The 14016-nt window shown below is 45.7% G+C and overlaps 1 protein-coding gene across 9 annotated transcripts in view; it reads left to right on the top strand.

The window, feature by feature from the left end:
• TNFRSF19 (TNF receptor superfamily member 19) overlaps positions 1 to 14016 on the top strand; it is a 117606-nt gene that overhangs the window by 66384 nt on the left and 37206 nt on the right. For all 9 annotated transcript variants that reach the window (XM_073794955.1, XM_073794954.1, XM_073794957.1 and 6 more), the window contains one exon: positions 6415 to 6500. In XM_073794955.1, the coding sequence (XP_073651056.1) occupies positions 6415 to 6500 (86 nt within the window). The remainder of the gene's footprint in view (positions 1 to 6414; positions 6501 to 14016) is intronic.

A 14016-nucleotide genomic window follows, 5' to 3' on the forward strand; every position in this document is an offset into this window, starting at 1 on the left:
GGATGGTTAACACTAGGGATTAACATCACCCCCTCCTTACAAAGGAGGAAGTCCATCCTTGGAGCGGATGAATGACTTGCTCGAGTCCTGTTTCGCTGCCCCTGAGGATGGCCTCTGCCGGTTCTGTACCCACTCCCCCTCCAACCCCCGTCAGCCCTGCTCCCCAACCGCCTGGTCCGTCCTCCGTCCTTCTGCTTACAGTGGCACTTGGCAACCCTTGCCCATCCCGAGCGCCCCAGGCAACACCAGGCTCTTCCCCTGACGGTCATCTTTTCGGTAGCATCTTCTCAGTGTCACTGGGGCCATCGCTTTGGCTGCCGAGAACTGTGAACAGGGGGCTGACCCTCCAGCACAAACACGGAGCCCACGGGTGTGTAGGAGAGGGCAGAATTGTCACCCGCCCCCGGCAGACGCGCTGCAGGAAATGGGACCTGATGTCACACACAGGATGTGGCAGCTGCATTCAAACCTGTATTAAGGGAGATCGTTCTGAAACCAGGGCTGGACTGGGGTCTGTCATCCCCCTGCAGAAAAGCGTTCATTGGTGGAAGAGTTAGTGTCTGCAACCAGGCTTTCTTAAAATAGCAGTTATCAAGCTGGTGTTCATTAGACTAAGTAGTATTATTTGGGTTCAGCTCAATTAAAAACGCCTCTTCACATTCAGTGTTGGGGAATATTTTGGGTGGATAGATGTATTTATATGCTGCATCTCATCAGACAGTAAATTAGATAAAATTCAATGTGGTTTCCTTTTGTCTCTTTGCATTAGCTGAAAGCACGGAGTAAAATTTAAAGTTCAACGATAAAAAGCAGTTTAACCAGACACCGTGTATATGTCTCTGTTCTCTTTTGTCTTATTTAATTTTTAAAAATTTGTGTCCTGTCTCATTTGGTCAGGAGCAGAGTTGCAAATATATCTATGTCCCCCAAACCTTGGCAATCTAAACAAAATAGAGAGAAGAATAATTTTTAAAGATTTATAGATTTCTTTACCCACTTAATCTTTTGTCACATCGTAAAACTCTAATTTCTGTATCTTCATCTTCAAATTGGATGATAATTTTAAGGAGACTTTTTAAAAATAAAAAAAAATGTCTTTGATTGTTAATACGTAATTGGTGATTCAGTAATTATTCTGTGCTTTAGGATTCAGACCTTAATCTCATTTGTACTAAGTGGAAAAAGTGAGAGTCGGTTGATGGCTTTGAAAATTTCGTAGCAGTTAAAAAAAATCTTAGATTCTGCTGTCCAGCCATTGTAATGAAGAAGCTGGCAGAGCAGGTCCTGAATGCTTTTGGATAATCTCTGTACCGCTGCTGATAGCTGCTATGAGCATCATGCCCAAGTATCGCCTCTCCTGTGAGCAGTGGCAACAAGGCAGGCCCATCCAACCTCCTATCTCATTAGGGTTTCTAGTTAGACTTAATGGTCATTGAAAACATGGGATTTTCTCACCTGCTAGCCTCATTTGTGTTACAGCCCCCAAACTGATCACATATTTTAATAATTATATTTTTGGCAAATATATTTTGTTCAATTTCAGGGAGAGCTCAGACCTCCAAACTGTTTTGTCACAAATAGAATTCATTATTTTAAAAATGTTCAGGGGCCTCCCTGGTGGCGCAGTGGTTGAGAGTCCGCCTGCCGATGCAGGGGACACGGGTTCGTGTGCCGGTCCGGGAGGGTCCCACATGCTGCGGAGCGGCTGGGCCGTGAGCCATGGCCGCTGGACCTGCGCGTCCGGAGCCTGTGCTCCGCAACGGGAGAGGCTGCAACAGTGAGAGGCCCGCATACCGCAAAAAAAAAAAAAAAAAAGTTCAATAATGTCCACATTTGATTCCCAGCACTTGTTTAGCTTATTTACATAGAAAGAGTTTTTCTGTTTAAAAACTATATTAGACTATCTCAATATTTAATTTAATCAACTTATAATTTGGCATGTTTTCTGTCTGAGATAAAGAGAATTAGTCTGCGTATATTACAATGTTTAGCAAGAAGTACATCTAAGAAAGCTCCCTTATATTGTCGTATGGTTTTTTACCTATTTTTAGATTTTTTAATGCATTTTTTAGGTGAGGTAAAAAAATGTAACATAAAATTTACCATCTTAACCATTTTTTTTTAAATTAATTAATTTATTTTTGGCTGTGTTGGGTCTTCGTTTCTGTGTAAGGGCTTTCTCTAGTTGCAGCGAGCGGGGGCCACTCTTCATCGCGGTGCGCGGGCCTCTCACTGTCGCGGCCTCTCCTGTTGCGGAGCACAAGCTCCAGGTGCGCAGGCTCAGTAGTTGTGGCTCACAGGCCTAGTTGCTCTGCGGCATGTGGGATCTTCCCAGACCAGGGCTCGAACCCCGTGTCCCCTGCGTTGGCAGGCAGATTCTCAACCACTGCGCCACCAGGGAAGCCCCTTAACCATTTTTTAAGTGTACAGTTCAGTAGTGTATATTCACGTTGTCATTATACGCAGATGACATGATTCTCTATGTAGAAAACACTAAAGACTCCACACAACACTATTAGAACTGATAAACAAATTCCTCAAGGTAGCAGGATACGAGATTAACCTACAGAAATCTGTTGCATTTCTTTAGACTAACAATGAAATATCAGAAAGAGAAAGTTTAAAAATATTCCTTTTAAAATCGTGTCCAAAAAAAAAAAAAACTAGGAGTAAACCTGACCAAGGAGGTGAAAGACTTATACACTGAGAACTAGAAAACATTGATAAAGGAAATTGAAGACTATTTAAAGAAATGGAAAGATATCCCATGCTCTTAGATTGGAAGAATTAATTTTGTCAAAATGGCCATACTACCCAAAGCAATCTACAGATTTATTGTGATTCCTATCAAATTACCCATGACATTTTTCACAGGACTAGAACAAAAAATCCTAAAATTTATATGGAGCCACAAAAGACCCAGAATTGCCAAAGCAATCCTGAGGAAAACGGACAAAGCTGGAGACATAACCCTCCCAGATTTCAGACTGTACTACAAAGCTGCAGTAATCAAAACAGCATGGTATTGGCACAAAAACAGACATATGGATCAATGGAACAGAACAGAGAGCCCAGAAATAAACCCGTGCACCTATGGTCAGTTAATCTACGACAAAGGAGGCAAGAACATACAATGGAGAAAAGACAGTCTCTTCAGCAAGATCTTGGTTTCAATTCTTTTGGCTAGGCCTTCCCTGGTGGAGCAGTGGTTAAGAATCCGCCTGCCAATGCAGGGGACACAGGTTCGAGCCCTGGTCAGGGAAGATCCCACATGCCGTGGAGCAACTAAGCCCGTGTGCCACAACTACTGAGCCTGCACTCTAGAGCCTGCAAGCCACAGCTACTGAAGCCCGCGTGCCACAACTACTGAAGCCTGTGCGCCTAGAGCCCGTGCTCTGCAACAAGAGAAGCCACTGCAATGAGAAGCCTGTACACCGCAGCAAAGAGTAGCCACCGCTTGCCGCAACTAGAGAAAGCCCACGTGCAGCAACAAAGACCAAACACCGCCAAAAAATAAATAAATGAATAAGAAAAAGAATTAAAAAAAAATGTTTTTGGGTATATACCCAGAAGTGGAATTTCTGGATCTTATGCTAGTTTTATTTTTAATTTTCTAAGAAAACTCCATACCATTTGCCATAGCAGTTGCTCCATTTAATATTCCTGCCAGTAGTGCACAGGGGTTCCAGTTTCTCCACATTCTCACCAACACTTTTTTTTTAATAGCAGCCATCCTAATGAGTTTGAGGTGATGACTCACTGCGGTTTTGATTTGCATTTCCCTGATGATTAGTGATGTTAACCGTCTTTTCATGTGCTTGCTTACCATTTATATATCCTCTTTGGAGAAATATTCAAGTCCTCTGCCCATTTTTAAATCAGGTTATTTGATTTTTGTTGTTGAGTTGTAGGAGTTCCTTATATATTCTGAATATTGACCCCTTATCATATATGTGATTTGCAAATATTTTTTCCCACAGGGGTAGGTTGCCTTTTCACTGTTTTCATTGTATCTTTTTTTTTTAACCACCAAAGAAACTATTATTACTATAATTTAAAACTTTTTTTTTTTTGGTTGTGACATTTTTTTAACCACTTTGTTGAGGTATGATTGACAAAGCTATACATATTTATTGTATACAACTCCGTGAGTTTGGGAATAAGTATACATTGATAGTATCCTTTGATGCACAAAAGTTTTAAGTTTAATATATTCCCTCTTGTCTATTTTTGCTTTTGTTGCCTATTTATTATATGCCTTCTGGTTGCCTTTTGATGTCATATCCAAGAAATCATTGCCAGAGTCCATGTCATGAAACTTCTCCTATATTTTCTTCTAGGAGTTTTGTAGTTTGGGGTCTTATGTTTAATTAATTTTGAATTAATTTTTGTATATGGTGAAAGATCAGGATCCAACTTCATTCTTTTGCACGTGGATATCCAGTTTTTGCAGCACCTTTTGTTGAAGAGACTGTCCTATAGCCATTAAGTGGTCTTGGCACCCTTGCCAAAAAGCATTTGACCATATGTGTGAGGGTTCATTTCTGGGCTCTCTGTTCTGTTCCATTGGTCTGTATGTCTGCATTTATGCCAGTATTGATAATTGGGAGTTCGTAATATGTTTTGATATCAGAAAGTGTGAATCCTCCAACTTTGTTCTTTAACTTTTACTTTATAAATTCCAAAATAAATATTTTTTATAAATTCTGGTGGAAAGTCACCATATTACAATCATTTAAACAGATTTTCACAGTCAGATGAAAATGGAAGGTTGAGCAAGTGCTGGGTGTGTCTGGACATTTGGTCTAATTATCTAGTTTCAAATGCAAATTTTGCTTCAACCACAGATCACACAGATTTGCTACTACGTTATCAATTCCACAAAATAATTGCATCTACCTGTCTTTATGAACGTGATCTGTAATTTATTCTCCATGTCACTATTTTCGTCATGAAAAAGTTGGAAGATATACATACATGTAAAATCACTTGAATTCCCACCATCTAGAAATAATCAGTTAATATGTGGCATAGAATATCCTTCCAAACTGTTTACAATGCAAATATATGCACAAAAATTGTTCTTAGCTGCATTGGTAAATAAATGATCTGAAAGAATCTATACAAAAGCGTGTGTCTGTGCAAAATGGCATTATATAATTCACAGTTCTTTCTTTTCCACTTAATGATATTTCATGAATTAAAAAAAATAGATATGTAGATCTGCATCATGGTTTCTAAAGGCCCCTTTGTATTCCACAGCCTTGTGTCTACCATGGCTGGTCATGTCTGCTTTGGGTATGGGACTGTGCCTCATTGGCTTTTTATCTTTTATGAGCAATGCGGTGGTTACACTCTTTACATCCAGCTTCACCCACTTGATTATTTTTTGAAGATAAATTTCAAAAAATGAAATTACTGGGTAGAATGTAAACTATTCTATTGAGTTCTGATGGCCTACAGCTAATTGCCCTCCTAAAGTGTCAATTTATATGCCCACTGACAATAAACACAAGTGCCTATTTACCTAGGCTCACGCCAACACTGTCCCGATTTTCTAAGTGAAAATGGTATATCTTCACTGCAATTTGCACTTACTTGTTAGTAATGAGGTTAAACATTTTACTGTTAATTTTTAAAATTTAATTGCATCATCTTTTTAGTTTTAATTGTGAAGTTTTAAAATTATGAAATGTTCTTCTTTTGGGAATAGTGTTTTTGCCTGTTTTTCAGTTGCCTTGTTCACTTCACCATAATGATTTTTAAGTTTTATCTTATAGTCTTAAGTTATAGACAATACCATGACTAGAACTATTTTCCAATTTTCTTTTGCCCACTATGTTGATGATGCTTTGTTTTTGCTCTTCAGATGCCTCTAGTATGTGTGTGTGTGTGTGTGTGTGTGTGTGTGCGCGCTCAAAGCTGTTAATCTCTATCGTCCTGGCTCCTGGGTTTCTTGTCATGCCTAGAAACATGCCCCCTTTTATCACGATTGTATCAGTACCTGCCTGCATTTTTCCAATGGTTTTATGGTTTGCTTAGCATTTTTGGCCTTCGAATTTCAAAGGTTAAAAACTAGCACTTCACAAGGCATTTTGTCATTTAAATGACAATAGAAATGTCCAGGTTTCATACGCCCTCACGGGCACCCCACCTCAGCGTACGAAAAGTGGGGCTGAGTAGAACCTACAAAGTTACATTTAGTGAATTGTTACTTCTTAAGCGTTCATTGCGTGCTCAGAGACCTTTCTAAGGATGCGTCTGTCTGCTGTTACAGTTAAGCCTTTGAGAACCTTTTCTGAAACGCTAGAACTGGTAATGGAGACTGCCAGTAATTTATCGCGTAAGTCTGTTTGCTGCAACTGTGAGCTTAGATGAAAATGCTAACAAGGATTATTTCCCTTTCTCTTCTAGATTTTACAGGAAGACCAAACTTGTTGGTTTTCAAGACATGGAGTGTGTGCCTTGTGGAGACCCGCCGCCCCCCTACGAGCCACACTGTGAGTAACGCCCTACAAAGAGCGGAGGGGCTCTGGGCCTTTTTAAAAACCTTTCTTTGTGGACAAATGGAACAAAATCTCTCTCTGCTGCGGGGCTTAGAGTGCGTGGCCTTTTATCGGGAGTCCAGCAGGACAGAAAGCCCTTTTGTTGTGCGTCTCAGTCAGCAAACTGCATCCATTGATTAGAATCTCGGGTGAAGCACAGAGGCGTTGCTGCTGCCATGTCCCATTCAGACTCTTATCTTTTTTTTGTTGTTTTTTTTTTTTGCGGTACGCGGGCCTCTCACTGCTGTGGCCTCTCCCGTCGCGGAGCACAGGCTCCGGACGTGCAGGCTCAGCGGCCACGGCTCACGGACCCAGCCGCTCCGTAGCATGTGGGATCTTCCCGGACTGGGGCACGAACCCGTGTCCCCTGCATCGGTAGGCGGACTCTCAACCACTGCGCCACCTGGGAAGCCCCAGACTCTTATCTTTCATTCTAGATCATAACTCAGGCAACTCCAGTTAACTAGGAGGTCCACATCCTACTGCGTCGTGTCTTTGTGCCGGGCTCTTCCTAGGCCCCAGACGCTGTCGTGGGGTGGCTCCCAGGCGTTTCTGGAGACATCCCCCTCGGGGAATGGCAATCACCTGCCGAATGAGTGTGCATCCTAGTTCATTTCATTCCCTCCTTCACTTTTCTCATTTAACAAATAAGTAAAAAGAGAAAACCCATTACATGCTGGTAAAGAGAAAATTGTGCCTTTTCTTCTTTGTATTAACATTACTTGAACTTTTTGACCATATTTTTTCCTTAGATGGAAAAGGCGTTTGATTCAGGTTATCAACCTGCATTGATTTTGAATAGGAAAGAGTGATTCCTCACTCTTCTTAATCCTAAATACAAATCTGGCCAATGAAAACCCACAGGTGAGGGGCCAGGAGAGAAGTCAGAGGGCAGGCGCCCCCCAACCCCGGCCCCCAGGTGTGCTCAGGGCAGGCTTGTCTCCGCTGAGCAGGGCCTTCCTGAGCTGTGGGAGCAGCGAGGTCCAGGAGGAAGGCTGGAGGAGGGCGCCATCCCTGCATGGGTTGCTCTTCACTCTCGGGGAGCATGAGTAATACAGATGTTTATTTAGGGATTAGTCTGGTATAATTTTCCATGCATGGGATCTGACCTCTTGCTTCTTTTTGTGACAGAAGCCCCCTTTAATCCATTGAAAGTCATTGCATTATTTGATAAGGTCACATGGTACTTTTGTTTCCAAGAACATCATGGCATTTTGCAGTCCCTACTATTACGTCCTTTGCCAAAGCACATTACTTTCTACATTTGAAGTGACGGAAAGGCAAAGAACTTGACCCTTTCCAACTGTTATAGAAACGTACCCTGACTCCCCATCTTTGTAATAGGTCAACGCTCGCCAAATAACTCATTGCAATTAACAGATGCAGTACTGAATACCTGTTATATATTGGTCACAATTTGTTTTACTTAATTTTCTCAATGTCCTCATCAGCTCGCATTCGTCATGGAGGACACTGGGTCCAGAGGGTTAATAACTTCCCATTGTTGGCTGGTGATGGGCAGGGACAATATTCAATCCCAGGTCTAACTCCAAATACTGCGTTCTTCCCCCCCACGCCCTCCTGTCTCGCTAGAAAAACCCAGCTGTCCAGTCTGTCCTCTGTTGGTTGGTGTAATCCACTCCATGTTGACTTTTTCCTGTATTATTTGCTTTGAGGTTTGTCACTTAACAAAAACTCTAAACATCTAACATAGGGGAGATACTGAAAGAGTCTCTTTTTGCTACACAGCCCATAAAAGGACACGTCCCCTTGCCAGTTAAAATGTGGCCGCAACCTAGTCTGGCCCGTGGCTCAGCTCAGCCATCATTTTGGCCAGAAGGCCAAGATTATGCCCTTCCTGCTAAACGCCCATAAAAAGATTTAGGGAAGAAATCAGTATTGCCCAATTTAGAGTTGGAAAGTCCTAGAGGGTTTTTTTCCCCTTTAATTTATTGAGTTTAAATTTAATGTAATCTAGTCGTAAGTCTGAGGCACTGGAATCCTTTGCCTCGGGGTCTGGCGTAGCTTGGACGTCATAACTTAGCCTGTCAACGTAGAGTTCACATTTAACCTTTCATGTCTTGTAGAGCCGTAAGTTATAATTTGAAAAGAAAATTGGCTAGTTTAATTTATGTGTATAGATATGTTTCTCCCTATATGAGACTTTTTAGAAAGCAAAGAAATACAAATTATTTTTCAGAGTCAGAAATGCAGTACACACAGCTGATAGCTTTTGGAATTATGAAACCACTGTCGGGTGGTCTTTCGTGAGCCTTAATGCTTATCACTTGGAAGGAAAGTTTGCTGCCTTTGCCACAGTTCTTGGGAATAATTCCAGAACGCAGCTAATCTCTTCAAAAGAGATCTTGAGGTCTTTGGGGGACATTATGTAAGGCGCCTTATGTTTTCATTTCTTCTACTTCGGGCTTTTCCACTCAACCACGAAAAACTGCTCCTTCGGTGATCTTCCCCGAGGAGTTGCTGTGTTATTTAGACTCTAAGCTCGAAGGTGGTGGCGCCTCTCAAGCCACCTGGAGCGATGGGGCTTGTTTCAGTGACACACGTGGCAGCGGGAGGCTGGCCTCCCCAGGCCCAGCGGCAGCCCTGGAGTCTGGGGGCTGTGGCCTCTGCAGCAGGACGCTCCCCGCAGCTACTTTTTCAGGTTCTGCCTCAGTCCCCCGTCCCCCCCAGCACTCTCAGCGGGCTGCTGGGGTGTGTACTTCCCTGGTCAGGCTCCTGGAGGAGAGAATCCGATCGGTGCAGGTAAACACCGTCGTCCTGGGAGGTGCAGCCTTTCCCACTTACCTGCTGAACAAATACTTGGGTTCCTGCTGGGAGCGTGCACACCATGGGACACACGTAGACCCAGCCCTTCCCTTCATGGAGCGTAGGGTGCAGGCGGCTAGCTGTCGAGTCACTCAGGCGCCGCACACCTGGATGCACCTGGTGGATCAGTCCCACCTGGGAGGATGCGCGGCTTTAAGAAGAAGTGATGGGTGATGGCTCGGGAGCCGGAGGGGGGCTGCCCCGACTGTGACTTTCCAGCTGTGACCTGAGGATCGGCCAGGGGAGGATGAGAAGGAGGAAGCTGGGACAGGGGCGGGGTGGGTCGCCGAGGCGGGAAGTGCCCTTGGACTTGGCCCCGGAGGTCTTTGGCGGCCATTTTAGGGAGTGATGGAAAGAGAAGCCAGATGACGGTGATGTAGGAGGTTGTGCAAGGAGAGCAGCCGAGCCGACGGTAGGCCACTCGGTCCAGAGCTCTGGCTTGAAGGTGGCGCGCGGGAGGGTGCAGGCAGGGCAGGGGTTTTGTTTTATGTTGTTCGCAGGCAGGAGACACATCTGCCTGTTTGCAGGCTGAGGGGAAGGTCCAGTTGAGAGAGGCTGACTGTTCTATGTGAGAGAACAAAAGAATGATGTCACGTCAGGTTTGTTGAAGGATCCAGAGAAGGGTCGGCCTCTGGTGGCGGCGAGGGCTCCGTGCTGTAACCAGGGCCGGGCGGGGCGCAGGTGGGCGAGAAGCCGGGCTTGTGCGTCCAGAGTCCGGCGAGGCGCTCTCGTTCCTGGCCGTGTGTGCGGCAAGCATGAGGTGCCCCTCTGCCGGCGGAGGCTGGACAGGCACAGGTGGCCGAGGGTCTCATCCCAGACAGTGGACGGACTAGGTTAGATTAAGCGGTGGGTTTCCCAGGAGCACCGAGGTCGCTGGAGTTGGTGGTCCTGGTGAGGCCTCGTTTGCCTCTGCTGTGATATCCGTAGGGGTCCTGCTGCCACAAGACATACCTAAATTGTACCCCAAATGCACAGCTTACAGCAAGCAGCAAAGGATTCCTTAAAGAGGATGACTGTCTGTGTTAATAACACCAGAATAATTTTAAATGACTGTAAAGACATTTTTTTATGATACCTGAAGCAAACCGAAGATTTGCTCCGCGAGATTACGAGAAAACTTAACAGAAAGCACAAGATTGACGACTTCCCATATTTCCGTCCACTCTCCGAAGGGCCACCCAAGCCCGTCCCTGTCTTGGCTGGTGTAACTGTGACGGGTGACTGAACTCCCCGGGGGCTGGGTTTCATGTCTGTAAAATGGGGTGCCCCCCCCGCCCCCCGCTAAGGCTGATGTGAGTAGGAGCTGGTCGGTGTCTGGGATCCTCTGTGCGGTGTCCGGGCGGGCAGGAGCTCCAAGCTCTCAGCCCCTTCCCTGCCCCTCCCACCACGCGGTGCGTCCTGGGTGCCTCGGCCTCACCTCCTAGCATGTGGGAGAAATTGCTGTCTGGAGAAAGGGCCGCGGGCCTGCCCGGGGGACTGGGGCAGTGGTTCAAAGACCAGCAGTGAGTGTGGGAAGCCGCCCCGCTCAACTGGACAGGGGGTGACAGGAGATGGAGGACACGTTAGCCATCAGATGACAGATCTGTTCTCTGCAGCTTCGATTTGTCATCAAGAGTGTCTCAGTAGGCGTTTCTCTCCCTGTAGGGCATACCTGTATTCCTTGTAAACTGATTTCAGAAACTAGGAGGGACTTCGCTGGTGGTCCGGTGGTAAAGAATCCCCCCTCCAATGCAGGGGACGCGGGTTCCATCCCTGGTCGGGGAACTAAGATCCCACATGCCGCAGGGCAACTAAGCCCGGGCGCCACAACGTACAGAGCCCACGCGACACAACTAGAGAAGCCCGTGCGCTGCAACTAAGACTCGACGCAGCCAAAATTAAAAATAAATAAATAAAATAAATATTAAAAAAAAAAACTAGAAGGAAATTTCTGTCCCCCCTGACTCTTTATATTGGCCCAGTCTTAAGGAGTCCTCGGAAGCTTGGCGTCTACCAGCAACAGAGTGTAGGACACAGCCTGGGGCCAGGCTCCGCCTGGACCGATGGTGTCGCGTCGGGCAAGTCAGCTCACCACTTTGAACCTCCACTTACTCCTTGGGAAATGGGGCTAAGCATGCCATGTCGGTCGAGTTTAGATAGAACTGAACGGACTCGCGTCCAGAAGCACACCAGCCTTCTTCCCGATGGTGCCTGCGGCCCCGCCCACCCCAGGTGTACCCTTCGCGGGGTACGGGGGCTGGGAACTGCCCCACTCGGGGAGGGTCTCAGATGCAGCTGGCTGTGATGTTGCCTTGCTGGTCCTCCCCCTGCACTGGGGGCTGAGCAGTGAAGGTTACCTAGAAAGGGGCTGCGGTGGGCTTTTGCGTTTGGTTACTCGGCTGGCCGAAGAGTCCCTACTCCGGCCGGCTGCTCTCCTCTCTGTCCCATGGCGCAAGGCCTCATGCCCGCTGCCCGGCCAACATGACCTGAAGCTCTCCTCCCCACAAAGGAATGATGGACGTGTGAACGTCAGCTAGTCTGCCTGTAGCATTAGTTCGTGAGGAAGTCTGGTTGACATCGCTGTAGACGCAGATAAATAAGTGGCAACCTTTACGTGGAAACCCCTGCTTCAGGCTTTGCCCCTCATCACAGCTTCACCTCCTGATCAGGTGCAGCTGTTTAGAGCATTAGGAGAAATAGAGGAAAACACCAGGAAATTTTAGAACTGTGTCCTGCCACGGGCCTGATAAGAAATGCAGATTTGGTGTGATTTCTTTTAGACCTGTTTACTTAATTTGGAACTGTAGTTGGAACAAATGGTTTTGAAAAAATTCAAAGCGGTTTTTATTTAAGGGTGTTTAACCTAGATGTTTGCTTTGTTCAACAAGCCACGTGATTCCCAAGAGATAAGCGATCAGATAAGTCGCTGGTGGGGGAGAAGGAAAGTCAGGAGCTGTGCTAACCTGCAACTGTTAAGGAATTTACATGACTCAGTACTCTCAGAAAACCCGCAGATCTCTGCACCAGTAAGTAATACATCACATTAGGAAAGATTGATTGTTTTCCAAAGGAAACTCAAACTGTCTTGTAAATAACGAATAAAACTAATTTCAGAGTAAAATTTAAAAGAATTATTTGCTCATTAAAGATAGTTTTTAAAGTTTAATAGAAAAAAAGAAGGGGAGAACATCATAAACAAAACATTTCCAGCATTAGCACATACAAAACAAAATACAGCCTTCTGACGGCTTTCATTTATTTTCTTCTATCTCTACTACTGATCTTTTTTTAAAATAGGTGTAATGATGCTGTACATAGAATTTTGTATCCTTTTTCCACTTGAGATGTATATTTTTTCACGTACTATTCTAAACATTAATGATATTTTCGAGTGAGTATGGCGTGGGCTTTGGACTTCAGGTGGATTGGATTTCAGGGCTGTCTCTGCCACACACATTGCTCTGTCCACGTGTGCATGAGCCCTTCCACAGGTGGGCGGGTGGATGGATGCCCACAGGTGTTTGTGTGTCCAAAGGCACTGATGTTTTTCTCTCTTGATCTGCAATGCTAAATTGTTTTGAAGTAAGGGTGCCTGGTAAACACCTCTTTTAAAGAAAACCAATTTAAAAGGAAATAATGGGGAGTGTCCTGAAATCGATGCCAGTATGGGTTTTCCAGTTACTTGTGGTGAAACACAGGCGACCTCAGCTGCCACCTGTGTTTCAGCTGAACCCCTGAGGTTCAGAAGCCAGTTCCTGCCATCCTGCCAGCACCCAGGACTCTTCATACTACCGGGGACTAAAACACTCACTGAATCTGATCAGAGTGAGTGACACAGAATGAGATGCAGAGAGATGCATGCAATCCAAAAGAGTTACAGCGAATCCATTTGCTTTGGAAACACCATGTGATGTTATTGCATCTGTGTGTGTTTTCTGTTTCTGCAACAGAGAGTTCTTCTCCTGGGCTTGCTAATACTTAGTGGCCTGACTTCCTGGAGTCCTTCCTGGATCCTCTGCAGGACAGGCCCACAAAGCCGCCCTGTGCTAATTAAGGGTTCAGTTTACAGAGGATGCTCACGGAGTCTCTGGTCCTCAGGCTGTGACTCTAAGTGTCGGGCGGGGGGTCTGGTGCCCTGGGTGTGCTGGTGGAGCCCGGCTTCCAGACTGCTTCAGGACAGATGGGGGCTCCTGGACCTCCTAAATGGTGGAGAAGGGCAGCTTCTTCAAGATTTGGGTCTTTCCTGTTAAACAGAACAGGGTGGAGAATAGGAGAACAATGAGATCAAAGAAAACAGCCTGGGCTACAGGACAGCCTCCCCAGGCATCTGAAGCAGGTTCCCCGTGCTGGTCACTCTTTATTCTTTGGTTTAGGGAACCATTCTCCTCTCTTCCTTCCACTTTCCCTAGTTGTCTGCTTTTCCTCCCTTTCTTTTTCTCAGTATTATGTGATTCCCTTACTTTATTGACAAACCGTCTAAAACAGTGGTCACGGAAAGTTGCTTATGGGGGAACCAAAGAGACAGAAATCCACCAGGGCTCCCTGCAGGGTCCCGGCACGAATGTCCTGCCTTGAGGACGCCTCGTGAGCCCCTGTGGGGTCCACCTAGGCTTTACTGTGGGTGACGCTCTGTCGGCCCAGCCAGCCTGGCAGAGGGCAGGAAGTG

The sequence above is a fragment of the Tursiops truncatus genome, chromosome 18 (assembly GCF_011762595.2).
Source record: "Tursiops truncatus isolate mTurTru1 chromosome 18, mTurTru1.mat.Y, whole genome shotgun sequence".
Lineage (NCBI taxonomy): Eukaryota > Metazoa > Chordata > Mammalia > Artiodactyla > Delphinidae > Tursiops > Tursiops truncatus.